Raw genomic sequence first — 24855 nt, forward strand, 5'->3', positions numbered from 1 at the left:
AAACTGTAAAAAAAGAACTACTCCTGCTATGTCAGAAGATAATTGTAGATATCACACATCGATTTTTGTACAAATGAAACAAATCAAATATTCCCTAGGAAGCTAGCTAGCTTTTCCAGAGAGTTTTCAGTCCTTTAATTTTAAGCAAACCTTAACTAACCAGCTGGTATCTGTGGCTTCACTCTGAAAGTGGCATTGATCCTCTCAGCTAACTGGGTAGAACCACGTTTATTTTCTAAAACTTTCTTAAACATTGTGATAATGTAAAACTTAACATGCTAACACAACAGATCCACAACATATTTCTTCACAAAAGCAGGAGAAGAAGCTAAAATGTAGGTATTTTTTTAAAACTGATTTTCTGTCATCCAAGCCAACTGCACACTGATTTCTGTGCCTGGTGTGGTGCCAGGGGCTTTTACAAAAGGGGTTGGGGGGGACCCATATCCTTGAAGTGATTGGTCTGTCTTTAGAATGATGCAGTGGTAGCGGAGCTTCCATGAGGGTGCTTCCTAGAGTGAAATGCCTCTCCTGGTTTTCAGAGAACCGGGGTTATGCTAGTAACTGAACGTTTCATTCAGTCGGCTGAGTTTATGGATTAAAAATCACAACTCTGTGGTGCTGGGGAGGGCAGCACGATTTTCATACCAAGATATCAAATAAGATGGCAAACTGGAAAAAGAGAGTGATGCCCTTATATTATACATATCCATCTACTGTATTGAAGTCAGACCAAAATCACAAAGCAAGGCACATGTTTCAAAGAAAAACAAAGACATTTAAAACTATACAAAAGATAACAAAACGGAACAAGAATTGCTTATACTATACACATCGCCACACCAAGACACATGTACACATGTAGGCGCAGAAAAAAACAATACAAAATAATAGTAATAATATTAATAATAATAATAAAAGAACACTTCCTGGAAACATCCCAACATGTTATCCTACAATGGTTCATCAGCTCAGACCACTTAAGCATGAAGAAGCAAACTGATTCAACACTCAGATTAGATCTGTTTACTTTAAAAATAGTCTTCAGAATGAAACACACTCATAAATACACTTCTTCTTATATATTTTTTTCAAATATCCATATATATATAATCTCTATGTGATCGTAATTTAAATACCACGACTATTCTCTGAGTTCTTATTCATTTATATAAACAGTGTGGCTGCCAGCGTGCTGTGAAACCTTGGTTTTCTTAATGGGCAGAGGTGCAGTTAGAATCTCAGTATTGCGCCAACTTCTGGTTTGAGGAGCTGCACTCGAAACAAACCACCAGGCTTCACACATCTCTGCCGCCACTTCCTCCAATCGAATACTTTTTATATTTTCATCCCATGTACACGGTGTGATCGCACCGTGTAGTAACCATGGTAATGCCGATTACAATGGTGGTGATGTAGATTGTCATGGCAACATAGGGTGGGTGTTTGGGAGTGTGTGGGACAAGAGCAATAGAAAGGTTGTCAGTGGAAGGGAGCGTGTTATCTTAGTAAAGGAGTAGTACCATAAGACCTTCTTAACAGGTTAAATGCAGGTATTTTGTCATGAATATTAGGAATTCAGTGGAAAATCATTGACTAAAAGCAGTCTGCAGACTCAGCTAGACTGTATCTTTTTTATTGGCCAACACAGTGAATCAAAGTAGTTTTTATATAGGTTTTATCAAAAGAAAAAGAGGCTTTAATAGCAGATAGTTGAATCAAATATCTAGATCGAATGAAAACACCTTTGTGTAATTGACTTTACAGGTACATTTAAATGTAGTTCCATTTACACTTTTGCTTTTCCTGCCGTGGCGTGTCTGCTATGTAAAAGGGCTGCGGACACGAGGATGTTGTCGAGTCACAAAGAAGTTCAGTACAGCTGTAAATCTGATGGCTTCAGACTGAGTGAGAAGGCGTGAAGTAGAATTCACACATTAAGATCAGAGAGGAGAGAAACAGCTGGAAGAAGCTTGGCCCGGGGAGTAAAACACTCGTCATAATCAATAATCACAATTCACAGCACGAAGCACGGCGGTGGCAGCATCGTGCTGTGGGGGCATTTATAAATGACATATTGAGATCTGTTTTCAAATACTTGTTTTTAGTTAATAAGTGTTGGAAAAAACCTCTATAGACTCTACTCTGACTCTGCATTGGACAGATTGAATGCACAGCGACTCCAAATAGGCCCCAAAATGGTATCAGGTGCTCTGTAGCAACCACTGCACAAAGCTGAAAATGAAACACATTGGGAAACCTGAAGTTTTTTGCAACATCTCTTTAGTCAGAACAAGTTTTTCATTGAGCTGAGTTGAGTTTGTGGCAAAGCTTTGTCTCTCTAGACGTTCAGCTTCACTGTGGTGCTTGTGCTGCACTGTGCAAAGTACTTAGAAGCAGCTAAGACCAGTTTAAGCTTTGCTCACTTGCCTGACTCTACTGCCTTTACCTTACCTCACGAAATGCATGTAATCCCTTTAACTCTCTGAGGTATAAGCCATCAGAGGTGGAAGCCCTAACCCGCCTCTAATCATGTATTCCATGTTCACCAATGGTGGCTTCGACCTCCTATGGCTAAATCCTTTCCAAAATGAATTTGACCGACTTTGTCCCAAACACAACCTGCTGTACACTTTTGTTTTCTCCCTCCCCTTCTCTCTTTATTTTATTTATTAATTGTGCATGCTCCCTTGTGTACGTGTGTGTGTGTGTGTGTGTGTCTGTAATCAATCTGACTGCATTGTGCTTCTCCTGTGTGTGTGTGTGTGTGTGTGTGTGTGTGTGTGTGTGTGTGTGTGTGTGTGTGTGTGTGTGTGTGTGTGTGTACAGGGTGATGACGAAGATGTGGCAGAGATGCAGCCAGGACAGGAAACACAATCTGATCCTGAAACACTCACATGCATACATCTACCACCCTGTTCCTATTGCTCTCCTTCTCTCTCTCGCGTGCACACAACACAGACACACACACACACACACCTCAGGAGCTGAATAGTCTCGTTTTGGTCACGGATAAAGAACAAAAACAAAAACAAATCCATCAAGTCATTTACATCATCACAACACCAGAGGTCACCATTCCACACAGAACCAAGACATCAAACCAAAGAGCTAAAGATTGATATTTATCAGTATATTATATATTACTGTGCTAATGCAGGACTTTTTCAGTAGATATAAACTCTCCATGCTTATAATGTACACATACCATACTATGATTCATTACACAGTTGGTTTTTCATTCTGTATTGGTTTTGTTTCTTTGCTCGCTTTGAGCAGAAGAGTTCTTTAAAGACTCACATTTTGATTGCAGTCTCCTCCTTTTTGTTGCATTTCTTCATCTCTCGTCATTTGTGTGTTTTTTCTATTTTCTCTCCTCCATCACTTGTCTTTGGTCCTTTCCCCAACCAACATTTCTCTTTTAGTCTCTCTATCTATTCCTCTTTCTTGCTCTCTCCTTCTCTTGCCAAGTCTGTCCGGGCCTGCGGTGCTGCTCCGTTATCATCAGGAGACGAGAGGAAGAGGAGGGGATGGCGCAGCAACAGACCGATGGACGGATGACAGGGAGGGGTGGAGGGGAATGATGAGAGAGAGAAGGATGAGGAGAAGGTGCGAGATAGAGAGGCGTGTTGCCCGTTGTGCCAACTGAGTCACTTCTGATGCAGCGTTGCTAAGGAGACGCACCGGCTGGTTTCTGTAGTTACTCCAACATGGCGTCAAGCTGGTCGGCGAGGTCATCAAACATGCTGCCGATGTCGTCAAGGATGCTAACTGTGGTCTTCTGCTCGGCCACAGAGCTAGAGGCGCGCGCACACACACACGCACACGCACACGCACGCACACGCACACACGCACGCACACGCACACACACACACACACACACACACACACACACAGACAGAACCACAAGTTTATTAACAATAAAAAGCAAAGACTAAAAACAATAATGTAAAGTTAGCTGCCCCTCCCTGAGCCTCAGTCTTCCTGTTAAACGTGTGTTTTTCCTTCCCATTGTCGCCAAGTGTTGACTCATAGGGTGTTGTCTGATTGTTGGGTTTTCTCTGTATTACTTTAGGGTCTTTAAATTACAATAGGCGCCTGTTGTTGTGATTCGGTACTGTATAAATCAAACTGAACTGAAAGATGTGGGGCAGTCGTTTTTCAGCGTTGTGTATTTTAATGCAAATCGAGGATAACAATACTGCATATATGCAGCTTTGAGTAATAAGAGCTTCAAATTAACCTTTAAAATTATTTTTGAAGTGAGCAGGTCTTGAGTTCAGACAAAAACAGACTTCTCAGCATCACTTATATCATGATTTATAATGACCCTAACCTGTGCCAGCAGAATGTGCCCTTTTTGTCTTGGTGGTCAAGAAACAAAAAAAAGAAACATTCTAACACATCAAAAACAAAAAATAAAAACCAAACTTTTTGTTTTTGTTGGGCATCAGAAATGTCAACTTGGACGACATACGGTGAAAAAAAAATTGAAGTGTTGAGAAGAAAACTGTAAATATTCAATTTTAGTTCAATTCAATTTTATTTATATAGCACCAAATTACAACAACCTCAACCTCAAGGCGCCTTACATTGTAAGGTAGACCCTACATTAATACAACAGAGAAAACCCAACAGCCCTGTGAGCAAGCACTTTGGCGACAGTGGGAAGGAAAAACTCCCTTTTAACAGGAAGAAACCTCCGGCAGAACCAGGCTCAGGGAGGGGCGGGGCCATCTGCTGCGACCGGTTGGGGTGAGAGAAGGAAGACAGGATAAAGACATGCTGTGGAAGAGAGACAGAGGTTAATAACAGATATGATTCAATGCAGAGAGGTCTGTTAATACATAGTGAGTGAGAAAGGTGACTGGAAAGGAAAAACTCAATGCATCATGGGAATCCCCGGCAGCCTACGTCTATTGCAGCATAACTAAGGGAGGATTCAGGGTCACCTGGTCCAGCCCTAACTATATGCTTTAGCAAAAAGGAAAGTTTGAAGCCTAATCTTGAAAGTAGAGATAGTGTCTGTCTCCTGAATCCAAACTGGAAGCTGGTTCCACAGAAGAGGGGCCTGAAAACTGAAGGCTCTGCCTCCCATTCTACTTTTAAATACTCTGGGAACAACAAGTAAGTGAGCAGCAGGATTTTCAATTCAATTAAACTGAATTTAACAGAGAGCCAATGAGGTGAAGCCAATATAGGAGAAATATGATCTCTCTTCCCTGTCAGGACTCTTGCTGCAGCATTTTGGATTAAGGACATATCCTGGTCAAAAATGACTCCAAGATTCCTCACAGTGTTACTAGAGGCCAAGGTAATGCCATCCAGTACAATAATGTCAGTTTTATCTGGATTTAGAAGCATAAAATTGGAGGACATCCAGGTCTTTATGTCTTTAAGACATTCCTGCAGTTTAACTCATTGGTGTGTGTTATCTGGCTTCATGGACACACAGAGCTGGGTGTCATCTGCATAGCAGTGAAAATGTATGCTATGTCTTCTGATGAGGAAGACGGGAAGCAGGAAGGGAAGCATGTATAATGTAAGCAGAACTGGTCCAAGCACTGAACCCTGTGGAACTCCATAATTAACCTCAGTGTGTGAAGATATGAGATGATTTAATAGTAAATAAATATAAATATGCTTCCTGGTCCCATCTCTGGATAGTCACGTTTTGGGGGGTTTAATAAATTTGGCCAGATTTCTACAAATCAAATGAGAGCTGATTCATCCATTCAGGGCGGATGGATGCCAGCTCTACTAACAAGACCAGGTTTCCCTCAGAAGTTTCCTAATTATCCCACACCGTTTTGTTCCCTGACTGCCAAGACTTGCCTGGAGTTACAGTTAGGGCTAGGGTCACTATCGATGATGACCAGACCTCAGAGGGTTAACAGAGCATGAAGTCTTTTCTCCAACTGTGATACATTAAAAACAAATGGAAATGGAAAAAGAGAGAGCATTGTATTTCAGTATACTGCTAGTGATCCTGTGATCACAGGCGTAGGTACAGTGGGGCAAAAAAGTATTTAGTCAGCCACCGATTGTGCAAGTTCCCCCACCTAAAATGATGACAGAGGTCAGTAATTTGCACCAGAGGTACACTTCAACTGTGAGAGACAGAATGTGAAAAAAAAATCCATGAATCCACATGGTAGGATTTGTAAAGAATTTATTCGTAAATCAGGGTGGAAAATAAGTATTTGGTCAATAACAAAAATACAACTCAATACTTTGTAACATAACCTTTGTTGGCAATAACAGAGGTCAAACGTTTACTATAGGTCTTTACCAGGTTTGCACACACAGTAGCTGGTATTTTGGCCCATTCCTCCATGCAGATCTTCTCGAGAGCAGTGATGTTTTGGGGCTGTCGCCGAGCAACACGGACTTTCAACTCCCGCCACAGATTTTCTATGGGGTTGAGGTCTGGAGACTGGCTAGGCCACTCCAGGACTTTCAAATGCTTCTTACGGAGCCACTCCTTTGTTGCCCGGGCGGTGTGTTTTGGATCATTGTCATGTTGGAAGACCCAGCCTCGTTTCATCTTCAAAGTTCTCACTGATGGAAGGAGGTTTTGGCTCAAAATCTCACGATACATGGCCCCATTCATTCTGTCGTTAACACGGATCAGTCGTCCTGTCCCCTTGGCAGAAAAACAGCCCCATAGCATGATGTTTCCACCCCCATGCTTCACAGTAGGTATGGTGTTCTTGGGATGCAACTCAGTATTCTTCTTCCTCCAAACACGACGAGTTGAGTTTATACCAAAAAGTTCTACTTTGGTTTCATCTGACCACATGACATTCTCCCAATCCTCTGCTGTATCATCCATGTGCTCTCTGGCAAACTTCAGACGGGCCTGGACATGCACTGGCTTCAGCAGCGGAACACGTCTGGCACTGCGGGATTTGATTCCCTGCCGTTGTAGTGTGTTACTGATGGTGACCTTTGTTACTTTGGTCCCAGCTCTCTGCAGGTCATTCACCAGGTCCCCCCGTGTGGTTCTGGGATCTTTGCTCACCGTTCTCATGATCATTCTGACCCCACGGGATGAGATCTTGCGTGGAGCCCCAGATCGAGGGAGATTATCAGTGGTCTTGTATGTCTTCCATTTTCTGATGATTGCTCCCACAGTTGATTTTTTCACACCAAGCTGCTTGCCTATTGTAGATTCACTCTTCCCAGTCTGGTGCAGGTCTACAATACTTTTCCTGGTGTCCTTCGAAAGCTCTTTGGTCTTGGCCATGGCGGAGTTTGGAGTCTGACTGTTTGAGGCTGTGGACAGGTGTCTTTTATACAGATGATGAGTTCAAACAGGTGCCATTCATACAGGTAACGAGTGGGGGACAGAAAAGCTTCTTACAGAAGACGTTACAGGTCTGTGAGAGCCAGAGATTTTCCTTGTTTGAGGTGACCAAATACTTATTTTCCACCCTGATTTACGAATAAATTCTTTACAAATCCTACCATGTGGATTCATGGATTTGTTTTTTCACATTCTGTCTCTCACAGTTGAAGTGTACCTCTGGTGCAAATTACTGACCTCTGTCATCATTTTAAGTGGGGGAACTTGCACAATCGGTGGCTGACTAAATACTTTTTTGCCCCACTGTACATTTCCACTGAATGGTACCGGATTATATTATTATTAATGTGCAAGAAGATTTCATCTATAGTTGTACTTCAGCTGTTATGCAACAAATCAAGTATGTTTTGAATGTGATTGTCTGCAAAGGCCTTAAGTGTTTGAATTCTCCGCACAAATCCTCACAACCTATGTTGAGTGGGTGCTAGTTTTCAGTCCCTTAGACTGTGGTCTGCTGATCTCACTTGATGAGATTAATCCGTAGTAGACACTTGTAGAGGGTTCATATCATCACCTACTGAAGGACAACGTTCCAGATGCTTCTGTGTGGCTAACTGTTGTTAACAGCATGACTGTCAGTGTGTGTGTGTGTGTGTGTGTGTGAGTGTGGTCCTTACTCTTCCTGTCGTAGTATTTTATCCTCCACGGCTTGCAGAGCAGCAGCCAGCGAAGCGCTTGTTTCCTCCAACTTCTGGTGCACCAATGAATCCACTCCGAACTCTGTTGTCGTGGCGGCTGGCGCCGTGACCCCGCCCCCTGACATCCCGCTGTCCACTGACACCCCCCCGATGGAGGATCGTGGGGGTTTGACAGGCGGAGGGGTTGGGCTGGGAGTGGCAGGAGTCTGAGGTGTCTGTGGTGTGGTGGGTGTCTGTGGCGTGTGGGGACTCTGGGAGGAAGGGCTCGTCGGTTTGGCGTTCGGCGGGCTGGGAGTGTTAGATGGGGGGAAGGAGGGCGGTGAACTGGTCTGTCGGGCCACTGCAGAGTGCTGCTTGGGCGGGGCAGAGGCTGGGGTGGACAGTGCGGGGCCAGTTACAGAGTGGATGAGCTTGGCTGGTTTGGGCGCTGTGGGTGGTGGCGCTGGTTTGGGTGAAACTGGTGGAGGGATCTTCTTTCCTTCCACTACACAGAGAGCAAAGAGAAAGACTGGATCACTGAGCAGCTGAAATACGCTGTTTTCCTTTATAAACACTATCTAAGACTGGCTGATACGGGCCTATAACGCTGTTTGAAACCCCTCCAGTACCGATAAGCTTTGACTGACCGGGTAGCATGAAATACTCTTTACTCATGAAAATACACTTTGTAAAATTATTTTTCAGCTTGCCTTTTCATCACTGTTTTTTTGCTTCAACTTCCTGAAGGGCATTTGGAATTAATATGTACACAAAACACCCAAATCCACTGTGTTTACCTGGACTTCCAGGTGTCCCCGGACCTGGTAGGGGTACTCGTTTGTTGGATACAGGCTGCGGTGGGGTCTGAGGTCCTCCCTGTCTCTTTATCTGTGCCACTACAGGCTTTGGGGAGACTGGAGGCTTTGGTTTCCTCACAGGACCACCTTCATTTGCCACTGGAGCTCCTTGGTCCAAGCTGTCCCTGCGAGGAGCAGCAGTCACTTGTGGTTGAGTTTGAGGTTGAGGTTGAGGTTGAGGTTGCGGTTGCTCGATCACTCCAGCATCAGACACTGGGCGGCGTTTCACTGTGGCTGTGCCGTTCTGGTAGGGAACTGGCTGCGTGGTGTTTGGCTGCCCGGTGTTCGCAGGCTCCCCGTTGGCTGTGGCCAGCTCTGCGTAGCCCTCGGGCTCTTTGTCACGGCTCTTGGGTCGTCGCTTGACGGTGGATGACTCTTGAAGGGTGAAGTCAGAGCCGTTGGTGTGGGGCTTGGAACTGCGGGGTCGTCGTTTTAAGGTCGCCGTGGCTTCAGCATTGGAGATGTCCTCCTGGGCGTAGCTGCTGTCTCCCTGGTGACCCTCGCCGTCACCCTGCAGACATACACAAAATACACACTAACGGAAAATTCATACATTCATGATAAGGGGTCATTTTTGCACAGTCAAAAAACACTGACAAAGATAAATGGATAAGACAAATAAAGCTTACAGAACACAGAAGCTTGACTATGGATTTGCAATACATTAGAGCACATTAGCTTTAGCACATTACATTAGATAGATAGATAGATAGATAGATAGATAGATAGATAGATAGATAGATAGATAGATAGATAGATAGATAGATAGATAGATAGATAGATAGATAGATAGATAGATAGAGATAGATAGAGATAGATAGATAGATAGAGATAGATAGAGATAGATAGAGATAGATAGATAGATAGATAGATAGATAGATAGATAGATAGATAGATAGATAGATAGATAGATAGATAGATAGATAGATAGATAGATAGATAGATAGACAGATAGACAGACAAACATATATATTGATAGCTACCTGTCCTTCTCCTTCTCCTCGACCATGGCGGCGGATGGTCAGACTTCCCTCCTCTGCAAAAGGCAGATTCTCTGAAGAGCTGCCACTACCTCCTGAGCTGGGGTGGGGTGAGGATGGAGGTTGGGGTGAGGAGGAATTAACAGGAGGAGGGGAGGATTCAGGCTGGGTGGAGGGAGAGGGGAAAGTCAAAGGAGTTGGCTGGTCGCGCCTTGCAGCAGCCACAAGCTCACTGACGGGGCCGCTGATGGTTCGTCGTCGGTTTACCACCTCACCATCCAGACCAATGGCATCGCGTGTTTTCCCCACCTGTTGAACGCACAACAACCATATTTCACTTAGTTACAGCATACATATGAATAAATAAACATATATGTAGTGTTATGTTAGAGAAATGAAGTTCTGTATACATTACCTGCAAAAAGTTCTTCTGCAATGCCATGCCTTTGGCTCCTCCCCCTATAGAAGACATCTCTAACATGGCGGCAATGCTCCTCACACTGCCAACGCTGCTCGTCTCCACGGCAGCTGTCTCCACGGACACCCCCAGGTCGCTGGCCCGCCGTTGTTGGTAGTAAGGCACATCCAGCATCCCCCCAGTAGTGGTGAGCGTATTCGGCTGCGTGTTGGCATCTGCCAGGTTGGAGTTGGAGGTGGAGATGGCTGAGCTGGAGCGTTTGGGCGGTGGTGGGGGTGGGCCTTTTTTCTTCTGACGGAGAGCAAACGACTGGCTCTGGTTTCGGTTGGCGCCCTTTTCCTGATTGCGTACGGAGTGACTACGGCTGACTCGGTGAGTTACTGTGGCGTATTTCCCTCCTTCCCCTCTCACAGCAGCTGAGCTCTGGCTTACAACGTCAGCTTCTGCTTCTCCTCCACCCCCTCCTCTTCCTCCTGCTCTCTCATCGCACTCGCTATCTGAGACAGCGTATCGGTTGAGCGTGTGAGCGCGTTTATTCTGGACAGACGAGTTCTTTGGTCCTTCTTCCTCTGCTAACTCTGCCTCTGGTGGGAGACAGAGGACTGGGACTTGCTGACTCTCCCTGACCTCCATCGCCTGCATCTGTGGGTGGTGCTGAGGGTGAGGGTGAGCCTGGTGCTGCGGCGGCATTTGAGGTTGCTGCTGCTGGGGCTGAAGCTGGCACGGGGCTCCGCGATGGGTTGGAGACTGAGGAGGATGTGAGCGCGGTGACTGAGGTCTTTCCCCCTGGATGAACTGTGGGGACGGCTTGGGCTTGGCCTGTGGGGAAGACGTGCTCTGCACAGATGATGTGGACGAGGAGGAAGAGGTCCTGGTCTTGGTAGGAGTGTGTGGGGGTGTGTAGGGAGGTGCAGGCTGCGAGTGAGAATGAGAGTGACGATGTTTGCCTTGTGAGGATACACTGCCTCGGTGAGAGGACGCGCTTCCCTGGCTGCTCTGCTGCCTCATAGTCCGGGCCTCCTTCTTAGGTGGCCCACCTCCACCTCCTCCTCCGCCTGTAAGCACCTCATCGTGGTCTTTGCTAAGGCTGCGTGTTCGCTGAGCTTTGACCTCCTGAACTGGCTGGGTCATTGCATTCTGTAGCTCAGTGCTCAGCTCGCTGTCCTGGAAGGTGCTCATTTTGGGAGACATGACCTCTGAAGAGAGACAAAGAAAAACTCAGATGAAGATAAATGAAATCTTATCTTTTTATCTCACAAAAGGTTTATTAAGTAAATGAAACTCAGATGAAATGCTTTACCACTGTTACACAGCAGTTGCTTTCAATCTAGTAGCTTCATTATGGGCTCAGTCAACCTAACCCCCAAACTGCAAACAGCATGAGCTCTACTCAGATTTGGTCAAGTGTCAAAAATAAAGATGCTTACTAGACTTTCATTCAGGAAGATGCACTAAATACAGTCTTTAGACAGTTGTATGAATCCACCTAGACAAGTGAAGGGAAGCTTCTGATATTTCCACAGCCATCTGTAAAGTAAGTTAGGTGTCACAGATGTCAACAGATGTGCAAGATAGCCAAACCAACCAGTCTGAAAGCTGTGGTCTGATGGGGGACTTGAGATGGGCTCAAGGACTATCCACTGAGAACAAAGAAGAGTGGACCACCAGTCTATCTAACCAGCAGACGACCAAAGCAACTCTAACATGATTTATTTTTTTACTGGTTTCACAATCAAATGAAACATACAGATAATTCCAATTAAAGATGGAGTTAAAACTGTACAGGCTGAGATTTTCCTGAATGATCTCACCATCTGGGGGAGGACTATCCATCGACATGACTTCCTGCTGCTGCGTGATTGGTGGGGGCTTCTTTCGGAGGGAGCCCCGCCCATCTGAACTGCGCTGCATTTCAGCCAGCCGCTTCACCGCCAGCATTAGCTTTTTCTGGTGGCCTACAGCATTAACAAAGTGGAATTACAGTTTGGCATAACACAGGTAATACAAGTCAAATGCACTGAAAATTTGTTTTGTCGTCAGTGCACTTTCCCTTAACTCCTGAACAGAAAACTAAACCTGACTAACTGAGAAAACTGTAAGGCTACAGAAGCTAGCTTATCTAAAAACGCTACAGCTAACATGGTAACACTAACCAGTTTAGCTAGTAAATGTTTTATAGATGGGGAGGCGTGGACAGAGAACTTGTAACTCAGAACTCCCACTCTTTAGATGCTGGGTGTGATATTTTAAGTTTACTATATTTTATGTAGTCCAAAAAGGTCAGTCTCGTTATAGTTTTTTGGGTTAGGGGGGTTCATAGGGGTCAAGATATTGAATAAAGCTCAGGTTTTGAGTGTAGTAAATGACCTTTCTTTGAATTTTAGGGATGCCACAGAACTGTAGAGCTACTTTAGCTTTTATTTCAGTCATGAAATGATTAGCAACAGAAAATTTCTAGCAGCAGAAATCTTCAACCGGCTTCTTTTTTACAGATATCCTGTCGTAAACCCTTCATGCACCATTCAGCACCCAGAGGCAGAGTGCTAGTATTTTGGGGGAATAGTTAGCTTCCCTGTAAGAAAATCTAAAAGACGTCTTCATAATTCATCATTAACATATACTTCATGGCTTGGGTTTGTGCTCTGACATGCACTGTCAACTGTACGACCTTATATAGACAGGTGTGAGACAAATCATGTCCAATCAACTGAATTTATTACAGATGGAGTCCAATCAAGTTCATCGTCTGACAGATGATCAGTGGAAGAAGGACACACCTGATCTCAATTTTGAGTGTCAACTTTTTTCACTCATTATGGTGTATATGTAGAATTTTGAGATGAAAAATTAACTTAATTCATTTTGGAGTCTGTAACACGTCATTATGTGGAACAAGTGAAGCCCTGAGAATACTTTCCAAACTCTCTGCATATGCTTATATACGTATTCTGGTTTTAAGTCTGCATTTTAATCACTTCACTCGTTTATTTTTGAGATTACTGGTTACTTTCATCTCTATTAAGTGCACCTAACATACATAAAGCTATGCTCAAATGTGAATGTTGGCCACATTATACACCACATGCAGAGTCTTGTGATTAGTAGGGGATACTGTAGCTTAACTTTCATGTTTCTGTCATGGTCTGTGGAATGCGTGATGCTCGGGTAGCCACACCCCCGGGCTGGGCCATCACTAGCACACCTGCTCTCCATCCCGGTGATTACACGGAGATCCACTTAATCCGGCGCTGACGGATGCTCCACGCCAGTCCGTAGTCATCCCCACAGTGATTTCTACTCGGCGTCTGCTACCTGCCTGTCCTCCGGCTCAACTGGATCTCGCGGCGCTCACCTGGCCCACTCGCCATTCCACGGACTTCCTGCCCCCACGGACTGCCACACTTCCCTCCCGAGCTCCCACGGTTCCGTTCTATCCCCCCCGCCGTCCCGATCCCGGCTTCCTCGTGTCATTGTTTCCCCGGATTTTTAGTTTCTGTTTTGCTCTCTACTTTCCCCGGGTCGCCTTTCGTTGTTTTAATAAAGTGTCTTTTTGTTAGCTCGGAGTCTGCGCCTGGATCCTTTCGTGCCCGCGCACCACGGCGCATGACAGTTTCACAGTGGAAAAACAAAACAAGCACTGCATTGTTTGTTTGTCGTACCCAGTTTGGTGATGCCTATTTCCTGCAGGTCTTCCCAAGTGATGTCCGTGATGAAGTCGATGTTCTCGTAACCGTTCTGCACTAACATCTGGTGGTACTGGCTTAGACCAACAGAAGATAGCCATTCTCCTAGGCTAGCCTGTAAGAATGCCAGAAATAAGAGCGCTGAGCAGGCAGTAGCTTGTAGCTTCCCATGGTAGCTCAGAATATTAGCCCACAGGACACTTCGTGTCATGATCAACCAATCAAAGTTTTGGCATAGCAATGACATACAAGCATCTATTTGACTGGTTTAAAAAGTCTGTGTGTGCGTGTACTCACAGGTTTATGCTCAGGCAGCCACTCTGTAACACTTAGCTTGTTAATCTCTGATGTTATCTTCTTTCTGTGACCTGGTTTAGTTATTCCAATAGCGGTCAGATCCTACACACACACAAACATGTAAGTAAGAAGCTGTAAGTATATGTTCAGGCATTTTTATTCCACAAAGTACAAGAAAATCTCCCCAAGTGCCCATCACTCTCTGTCGTTCTCTCTCTGTCTTCCACACACACACACTCAGAAGAAAATTTGCAACACAAGAGATGGCGTGATATCTGATGAAGGCTTCTGTCGGCTAAAGGGAGAAGAGCGCGGATGTGTCAAACCCATAAGAAAAGCATGGCAAACAAAAGCAAATGTCTGCAGTGAAAGGAGGCGGCCAAAATTAAAAAAACAGGCTGAATCTGGTACGCAGACATGACCGCACTTTGATATAAAGAAGACAGAAATATCACAGAGCGCTGCACGGCACAAGTGCTACATTTGACTTCAGTGCAACTCACTGGAAGTTGTTAGGACACCCGAGAACACACTTTTATACAACAGCCGCCACGTACACTTGGCTGCATAAATCATTTTGTGGGACGAACCAGGAGACGAGGCCTCCGCTCAGTGACACATCTCTGATGAGAAAAGCCCTTTAAGCCATCGCTAATCTGAGTCCCTTCAGCGTGCACAAAGTGTGCATATATACACAAGTAATTTATGAATGCTATAAATTATTTGTTTTTAAGTGTGGCAGGGCCAGGATTGTTCCTCAAAGCTAGCAGCAGCAGGAGCAGTGTTGGAGGTGAGGTGAAGGGTCACAAAGTCGAACACAAGTTCACTGAGTTGGTTTTTGAATGTGTTAAATTTCTCTGCGTTCAACCGGCAGCTTAAAATGGAAACAACAAACACGTAAAAATACTATAGGTATCATCACAGGAGGATTTTTGTCTTTTATGGACTTTGTTTTAAGATCTTGATGCTAACATTTAAACCAGAGCTTATTTTTAATTCATATTTAGGCAGAATTCTGAAGACAATATTTAAACACAAAAACATTACATAATAATTTCCCCATACTGCAACTCTTTATTTGACATTCTCTTCTGAGTAAAAAGGAACTACTTTTAAAGGTCCACACATTAAGTACGACACACAACTTGCATTAAGTGACCACTAGGGTGTACCAAGAGCCACAGTACGCAGTAACATACAGTCGTCTTGTACTGGTTATTTTCTGTTTAACATTTTGCAAAAATAGGGATACGAACAGCAAGATGACTCGTGTCTCATTATCTTCATGGCCATTTTATGACCTTTCTTCAGACTTGAGCCGATGGCAAAGGTTTTAATACTGTGGGGCTGGTGAGAGCCCAGAGACTCAACAGTACGCGAAGGGGTTCACACATTTAAACCTTTTCTGGAGTCAGAGGGGGAAGGCAATACATGATCGAGGGGGGAGGAAAGTGAACGTAGGCAGGTGAGGCACGAGGCAGGAAAAGGCAGGTGGTTGGTTGAGTGGTTTAATTGTGCTCACTTGCGATTTTGTTTTGTAAAATAAATTATTTACATGCATATTGAAAACATCAAGGACAACACAAATCAAAGTCGTGCAGACTTGTTCTCATTGTGGTCCTTGGAGGTGCCTGCGACCTCTCTGGGAGTCAGGGTCAGGGTTTAGTTGCCTTACCTCCGGGGTCATTCGGCTAATGGTGGGCAAGTCATACCCAGCGCCCAGGAAGTTTGGAGCGTAGACCTGCAGCTGAAAGTCGCTCAGCCATTGGACAACGGCCTCTGAGCTCTACGGGAGAGAAGACAGGGGGCATGCGGTCACTGGCTCCATGTGTTTCTTCGACAGCCATTTTTTTTTCTCAGCAGGGCCAAGTAGGGCAAAAGAGGGGCTACATTTTAATGACCATGTCTTGTCATCTTTAGGGTGGTCCTAAGCTAATTCTTACACATTAATGGATGATTCAGCGGTATTATAAGCTGGCTGGCTACTGAAATAGCCCTGGACAGCCTCCCTTGGTCCTGCAGTGAAAACCAGGCTAAGGTTAGGAAGGGAAAACGTCCAGTCGACAGAATCTCAGCTACTACAGAAGGTCAGATTAGCAACAACAGGCTAATCTGTATCTTACACTTTACAGCTGGAAAGCAGAGAAAACACATAGTGTCTACTGTTTGTTTTGCACAGTGCTGCAAAAAAGGCAACGCCAGAAAACGCTGCTCTTAATTAGAAGCATACACATTCGCTTTTGCACACTTCCCCTTTTCAGATACTTTCACACTTCTAACCCCGATTTTCTGACTGATTGCATGTTAACTCAAAACCTTAAAAATTCACATTATAAGTTCAGCTTTCTGTCCATGTTTTATCTGTGATTGGCGTCTGTTAGACCGGCAGATGTTAGCTAACCAGGATGCGACATGAAAAGTGGGAAGCCACTGAGGCCTGGAAATCCTGGGTCTGGGATGTAGCTTAGCATGCTAAACAACAGTCAGACTAGCAAATATTTCCCTCCTGTTTTACAGTCCAACAATACCACAGGGTCAAAGACAGGCCTCTTACTGTTAAACGTAACTTTAAGCTAATCTTTGACTTCTTACGATTGCTACTGGAGTAAGCAAGTGTTATTGTTTTTGAAATAACTAAAAAAAATTCTAAGTGATTTTGATACTTTATACAGATTTTAAGAAACCAATTAGTTACTGGCTTTAAAGAACTTCATTAAGTTTGATTAAATGTGTAGCAATAAAAGTTGGACAATGTGGGACAGGTTATCAATGCTGTTGTGTGGTGTGAATATTCCAGGTGATTTGATATTGATCATGTAGGACAACTACAGGATACAGTTTTCTGCCTCGATAAGTCCAACATTCAGAAATGAAAAGTTTGTTTATATGGTGTTATGATATGTGTGCCCTCTATCTGTCCTATTTCTCACGAGGCTCATGTGTTGGCTTTTATAAATTAGACCCAATCAAGACTGAACACCGTATCAATATATGGGGTGAGCGTCGAAGGAATAAAAATGCTGTGCAGTCCCAGGTAAATTTGTTGCTTGGTGACCTTCATTATGACCCAGACCTTTATTATGATGGAGTATGGTTAAAGTAGTGTCCTGCTGTGTGACAGCAGATGGAAAAGCAATCGGCCTAACTGGAAAACCACTGCTTGACTTCTTCCCACTCACACGCTGCTTTTCTTTAAACTCCCACATCCCTCCTGTCACTCTTGTTTTTCTCCATTCTTTCAGGCTCTTTCTCTCTTTCCCCGTGTCCCTCCTGCTTCCTCAAAGTCCCTCAAGAACCACCGGCGTTCTTCCCATCGTTCTTCCCATCGTTCTTCCCATCGTTCTTCCACGTTACCCGTCTAGGGAAGTATTGTGAAGCTGGGTGCAGAGGAATCGGGACTCTATCTAACAGATGGTCAGTAGAACATGGCTTACATGCTAGTGTGTGCACACATATACTGCAGGCAAGCGATGCACACTACCACCATGACCACCTGCTATTTAAATATGCTCACTGTTTTGTTTTTGGTTTTGTTTTGAACATGAAACGATTGTACAATGACACGTGAAGTCAAACACATGGGCAAACATGCACACATACACTGTACAGTAAATGACAATTTATTGCACATGGTGCAAGCTCAGATTTCACACTTTTAGTGCTAAGTCCACCCACGTTATGCACACTGCTGGGCCCCTGCCAGCACACACACACAACACACACCCGCCAATATCTAACTAGGATGTCCTTCCCTCAGGTGCACTATCAGATGTTTTTCCAGCAAAGTAAGAAAAATACAGCAATGGAAGAAGAGAAGCTGCAACTAAAAGGGGCGAATAACAATGGCCAGCAGGTAAAAGATAACAGAAATGCAGGATTTTCTCACACGCACACACGATTCCTCGTTCACGTTCATACAGGATCCACTCTCACACTCACCGTGTCGTGGCTGCATCCGAAAACTCGCAGCACGGACGAAGCCAGCTGCGAGAGAAACCGATGGGACATCCTGGTGTGTGTGTGTGTGTGTGTGTGTGTGTGTGTACAAGTGTGAGAGCGAGTGTTGTGGTTGTGGTGACTGAGAAGCTACGTTCTTATCATCCTGCAGTTAGATGCTGATGGTGGTGACTGCCTGTATGTGTTTGCATGAAAGGCGGAATCTGTAGGGATTTGGGACTGTCCTACCTTCCCCTCGCATGGACCCTCCCCCTTCCTGGTTGCCGTGGCATCATAAGGCGGCGCTTCGTGGAGTGGACAGCCTGATTGGCTCGACGTCCGAGAGGAGCTGGCAGAGCCTGTGAGGAGAAATATTGTTGGCCAGTCACAAATTGTCGTCCTATGCTTGCATACTTGGATCGATCAACAGGTGACTTTATCGCTTGCTATCTGACCTCGAATCTCCTCCTTTAACTGCCTTGCGATCGGTCGTCTTCATTGTTTTGATGCTCAACCAACAGAATTCCTGGTTCCCAACATACAGCAAACCTTTTTTTAACCAATCACACCCTTCTACACTCCCTCCTACATCCCCTGCCTTGGCCATCTGTCTACCAAACAAGCCAAGATCTTTTTGTGTGTGAAAGCAAATGATGACATTTTCTAAAAGACCTGTGGATTAAGACTCATCCCACTCTCTTGCTCCCTGGTTCTGCTCTTCTCCTCTTTATTAGAAAGCATTGGCTCTTCTTTCTCTCACCAGCTTCCTGCTGCTTGTGCTTCGGTTTTTGTTATCAAATATTACAGTATGCCTAAAATACTTGGCGGTGAGATTAGTAATAAGCAACAAGAGGAAACGGAGAAAGCCTTCTTTCTTTTCTGGTCACCTGCCTGGCCTACCTGGAGGCTGATCCACAGACTTGGATTGCTCCATCAGATGCTCCTTCGCTTTGGCAGACTGAGACAAGACGGTGGCTAAAAGCTGGAAAAAACAAGTCCACACAAACACAGCACATTTATGAGACCACACTTTCATACACAGGAGCACCAACTTCTAACGACTTTCTTTTTACTGCCCTGACGTGGCATTCATTTTTTTCCAACATGCTGAAAATACAGCATATTTTCATCTCGATGCATGCTCAATCATCCCAAAGGTTGATTCTGTTCATCTGGACGTTTTCAGAGGGAGAAATGTTTCGTCACTCATCCAAGTCTTCAGTCTCAGCTGACTGCAGGTTTGCCCAGTCTTAGGCTACGTCCACACTAATACGTTTTCCTTTGAAAACGCATCTTTTTCTCTCAGTTTTGGCCTCCCGTCCACACTGAGACGGCGTTTTCGTTCAAGGATAACGCAGCATTTTGAAAACGCTCTCCAAAGCGCATACGTTTGAAAACGCCGTTTTCGCGTCGCAGTGTGGACAGCGAACCCGGAGCCTTTTCGAAAACGATGACGCATTTTAGTCACGTGATGCAGTCATGTGACCAATTAAACTAAGATAGCGGAGGGCATTTTGCAGCTCTGAAGTTTGACAGCCCTATTAAAGATTAATAACAGTTTGTACATGATTCAGAGAGCTTTTCTTTAAATTCTTTCATTCTCACTCGCTTTTGCAACTTTGTAATTTGTGTTACTCACAGACTCGCAACTCCACCTCATTGTTAGTCCATTTAAAAAAAGCTTTTCCTCGACAGTTTGCCGCGACGTTTCAAAAAGCCGGAAAGTAAATAAGCAGCAGACAGAAATGAGGCAGGTTGAATCTTCTTGCGTTTCACGCATGCTCAGGACTGGAACGTAAGTGTTTTCAGTCGTTTCAATGTGGACGCACAACTCTGTGAAAACGTCTGAAAACGTTAGCGTGGACGCGGAGCGTTTTCAGATGAAAACGTGTAAATAGACTGCAGCGTCGACGAGGTAGCTCTTCTGTGTTGTGCCATCCGCTTCGCCAGAGGTTGTTTGGTTTCCCCGATGTATAAATCCTGACAATCCTCCTGCACTGAACAGCGTACACTATGTTACTCTGTTTGTGTCGGGGGACCCGATCCTTGGGTTGGACCAGTTTTTTGGCGCAGCTTGTTTTGGGGTTCAAAAGCCACAGAGACCTGGTGTTTAGAAAAAAATGCGTCTCAACTGCTCCGATACTCCTGACACGTACGGGATCACTACAGGTTTTCGCTTGGGCAGCGGTTGTCCTTCCCTCCTGGATCAGCTGGAGCTTTCTTTAGGTGATTGGGGAAACCTGGAGTCAGCTGAGACTGAAGACTTGGATGAATGACAAAACATTTCTCCCTCTGAAAACGCTACGTCCACATGAACAGAAGTACAATAGGGCAAGAATAGCTTCATTGCCACACTTCATCTGCCTGTTTGGCTGTTTTCCCACAGACGTCTGTTGGACTGGATGTCTTTTTGTGACCATAGCTATCGCCATCTGGTGGCCTTTCGGTAGAAAGTTTAAGACACTTAATTGGCTTCAGTTTTCCAACATAGAAGCTGCAGCCAAGTTTTAATTTTGTCTACCAGCCATGACCCAGTTAGCCTTGGCCCGCTGATATTAGCTACTTAAGCTAAATATCATTTAGCTAACATTACCGTATCACTACGTTGAGCTAGGAGTTGCGTAGTAGTCCCTTCGATTAACTACTGCTAACTTTCTGATAACTTAACCCCCTTCTGTCGAACACCTTGCTCCTCTGTACACTTAGCAAACCACAGTGTACGATCTCAAACATGGCACTCTTCATTAGCAAGACTTTACTGTCAGAATTAGCATCATATAGAAAGTAAAGACTATAAATTAGAAAACTGTGCATATCTTGCCACAGCTTGCATGGATACATAGTTGGTCAAACCAGTTTTTTAATGTTCTAATGAAAGACATGTTCAGATCAAGCGAAAGGTAATAACATTTCACATTATCATATATTCTTTGTTCTAAACATACTAAAGTTGATGCATCGCAGTAAGAAATCCTTCATTTTTAAGCTCTTAAGATAACTATTAGGTGAAAAAATTTTTTGTCATGAACCACACAGCTGGAAACATGGTGGAAAATTCAGTCAGAGCTTCTTTTCTTTTTTTTTATTATAGATATAAAACCATGTGTTGGCTTCCCTGTGCCAACACGGAGGCCAAATTGAATTTATCTGAGGCATATTAAAACATAACAATGGCAGTAGTATGGAAAGGTTATATATAAAGGCAGGGAATAAACTCACTACTGTTACAATAGTCACCACAGGCTACACATTACACCAGAACAAATGAGGCTGTAGCAGCAAAACTAAAGTACATGTGAGTATATTTCAGGAATAATGAATTCTACTTTTCATTTGTTAAAGAAAAATGTGGTATCGCTTCTAATAAATGTTACTCCACAGGCCATCCATCCTGGATAAAACATGCGTTTAAAGGGTTTGGTTTCCTGAAATCATGATATCTGATGATAAGTGTCCATTTCATGCTCATATACTCATTCTAAATTATCTACTGTTGCCTTCAGGGGACAGTCACACCTTTGCTGAATATCATATCCTCAGTGAGAAAAAAGTCAGTTGCTTGGGTGCTGTTTCTGCCTTTTATAGATTCAGTACCTACATCATCTCAGTTAGAATTGATCTCTGGAGAAAAGGCTGTCTTTTGGGAAAAAAACCCTGACATGATGTATGCCGACTGCCACCGCATTAATCACAGTAAAACATCCTCCTGAAACCTGCAGCACTGCAATAAAAATTGGACTTCCAACGAAAGAGAAACGAGATGCAGAGAGAACAGAGGCTTTCACCGAGTCTGAGCTACACAAATCTGCTGTGTGGTTCTATTACTGTAGTGCGTTCAAATAACTGACATCCATCTGCATAATCTTTTTATGAGAGAAAAATGTGGGATATAATGTCCATGTGGCATATCTCTGTGCCACTACTTCAATCTTTAACGTCGTGGTATACTTTACTTTTACAGATGTTTTTTTAATGTTACATCTTATCTATAACAAATAGGAAAATATTAAAAAGAATAATGCATAAAGGCATAGCATAAAAAAGTCAAAGCACAGTTATCCACTCATCTGTTTGCCTACAAACTATTTACATGTGACGTCCTGAACTGTAGCTTCAAACAACAGCCCCGTACCTTCATTTTAAAGACAAGAAGAAATAAAAATGACTTTGATGTTGTCCACTCATTGGTAAGACTTGGAATAAATAAACATTCATAAGGAACAAAGGTTATATCTTCTATTCAATTCAATTCTATTCTATTTATGTAGCGCCAAATCACAACAAACGTCGCCTCACAGCGTTTTATAATGTACAGTAGATACAATATAATAGATCTTCTAAAAGCAGGATTAGTATCATCATGTAAGCCTTCATCAGTGATGATGTACATGGTGGTAGAGCCAATCCCTGAAGCGTTTGCTGCAGGTTTCCTAGTGTTTACTAGTATTTTATACTACAGTCACACTAGGATAAACTGTGGTTCGAGACCATGGCACAGAAAAATCACTGGAACCAGTGAACTTGAGATGTTGTTGTATTTGAAACAACATCCCTCTGAAGATGTGGAGCAGGTCTGCAACCACACAGTCAGTTACTGTGAAGTGACTCTGGTTCATCAAGATGGCGATAAAACAGCAATTAGGTGGAGTCAGTCTGCTTTCAGTGTAAAACTGGTGTCAAGTTTGGATGGTGCAGGGTGGTGGTATCTACAAAATGAGATGCTTTTATATAGCAATATAACCAGAAAACAACCAGCTGCAAACCAGGTTTAGACTCAGATTGATGAAAGGTGTTGGCAAAATGTTATTCCTTTACAAAGGTTTGCAAACCTTTGGAGTACCTGGAAGTGAAGCCCGTTCTTACTCCCGACGCGTAATATACCGACGATTTCTCACATCCCGAGGCGTTCCATTGGAAAGGTGACCACCCACGCTCCTATGCTACGCGCCGGATTGAGCATGAAATCGAATAGGATGACGCTCCTGCGGTAACACACGTTCCAGCCGTGTATTCCAGCCCTGACCCTAATCCCTAATCCTAACCATAACCTTACCTTAACCTTAGTTAGTGTTTTCCAAAGCGATTTAAGTAAAATAAACGTGCATGTGTAGATTGATTCCAAACAGTTCTCATGTTTCCTCATTTTTCCAAACTCGTAATATAGGAACGTGTTGGGTGGCGTAATATACGTGTAAGTGCAATCAGTTGGACTGCAGTTATTTGGAGACACATTTCCCAGGCGACCTGAACAATGAAAGTACTGGGCGGGACTTGAGAGATTTGCAGCCACCAACTAATTGCTGTAACTACAATGCAATCACGAAGCAAGCGCAGATTTTTCCCAGTTGCAGAGGCCGCAGTTTTAACTTTAGTGTGACTGAACCATTATTAGCCCGTTGCCTTAGCACTAAGGAAACCCACATGAATGAAAGTCTCGAAACTTGCTAGCATTACCTAATAACTTAGCACTCTACTAACTTTGAACTTAACACCGAAACTATAGTCAAAACCAATGGATATTGTCACACTGGCTACATTATACTTTTATAAAATAGTTTTTTTAAATTAAATAAACACAAGCCCCCAAAGCCTGTTCAGTTGTCATTTTTGACCTCCAGTAGCCAAGTAACCAGTCATGAGATGTTACAATTTATTGCACAGCCACAAATATTTCAATTTCAGCTTTTAACTCCCAGCTTGTTACGTTTTACAAACTACGGCTACGTTCACTCTGCAGGTCTTGATGCTCAATTCCGATTTTTTTATCAAATCTGATTTTTTTGTCTGCTCGTTCACACTACAGATAAAATGCGACAGCAAACGCGCTCTAGTATGAACGCTCAAAGTGCCCGCATGCACAAAAGAAGACGTCACACACAACACGCTCTGTTTACACCCAGAGCAACAGTATTGTTTGACTGATGGCCTTAATATAAAGACTTCGGACTTTACGTTTCCTAATTTTGCTTTAAGTTATAAAGTTATTTTGTTATTTACAAACTAACTTTATAACTATCATTATTGATGTTTTGCAGCTGCAGGTTTCTGTCAGAATCTGCAGATTATACAGTACAAATAAAATGTTCACGTTTCTCCAACGCTCTCTTCCCAACATCTACACTGGATGGCCAGGAAGCGTTCGCGATGTCTTCTCCGGCGCTGATAATTGGCGTCTGTCTCGTGTCAGTGACGTAAAAGACGGATTTAATGCGACATGACCATCAAACAGCAGTCGCTTTCTGAAACATCTGATTTGTATCGGATTCAGCACCACATACGAAAGTGACCCAGGTCGGATTTGAAAATATCGGATTTGAGCCGTTCACACTGTCACCATGATGGGATAGATGGTCGCACAGGGTCAGAAAAGTCGGATTTGATGCGCTTTCGCCTGCAGTGTGAATGCAGCCTAAAGGACCATTTCATAATACCTCAGAAAATTTCACTACTTGTTTAAGATCATCCGTTAGGTTTAGTCAAGTGTTTGTGTGTGTGTGTGTGTGTGTGTGTGTGTGTGTGTGTGTGTGTGTGTGTGTGTGTGTGTGTAGGGTACCTTAACCCCCTCAGCCTGTGCGTGGAGGATGTGTGCAGCGCTGCCAGCACTCTGCCCACTGCCTGATGACCTCACACTGGTTACACTGCCGGAACTACCGACGCTGCTGCGATCTCCACCTGGAACACACACACACACACACACA

General features: G+C 43.9%; 1 protein-coding gene across 6 annotated transcripts in view; it reads right to left on the bottom strand.

Annotated features, from left to right (window-relative positions):
- Positions 1-2754: 2754 nt before the first annotated feature.
- caskin1 (CASK interacting protein 1) overlaps positions 2755-24855 on the bottom strand; it is a 111244-nt gene continuing 89143 nt past the window's right edge. For 3 of the 6 annotated variants that reach the window (XM_080905071.1, XM_080905069.1, XM_080905066.1), the window contains 12 exons: positions 24711-24829; positions 19058-19139; positions 18407-18516; positions 15897-16007; positions 14222-14323; positions 13901-14039; positions 12053-12196; positions 10239-11437; positions 9827-10132; positions 8784-9378; positions 7987-8491; positions 3934-4785 (listed from right to left, as the gene is read on the bottom strand). In XM_080905071.1, the coding sequence (XP_080761197.1) occupies positions 4686-4785; positions 7987-8491; positions 8784-9378; positions 9827-10132; positions 10239-11437; positions 12053-12196; positions 13901-14039; positions 14222-14323; positions 15897-16007; positions 18407-18516; positions 19058-19139; positions 24711-24829 (3512 nt within the window). In that variant the 3' untranslated portion in view covers positions 3934-4685. Of the gene's footprint in view, positions 3798-3933; positions 4786-7986; positions 8492-8783; positions 9379-9826; positions 10133-10238; positions 11438-12052; positions 12197-13900; positions 14040-14221; positions 14324-15896; positions 16008-18406; positions 18517-19057; positions 19140-24710; positions 24830-24855 lie in introns of those variants that run through there. The other 3 variants (XM_080905067.1, XM_080905068.1, XM_080905070.1) reach the window with 3 other exon arrangements.

The sequence above is a fragment of the Rhamphochromis sp. 'chilingali' genome (genome assembly GCF_963969265.1).
Source record: "Rhamphochromis sp. 'chilingali' genome assembly, chromosome: 15".
NCBI classification, from domain to species: Eukaryota; Metazoa; Chordata; class Actinopteri; order Cichliformes; family Cichlidae; genus Rhamphochromis; species Rhamphochromis sp. 'chilingali'.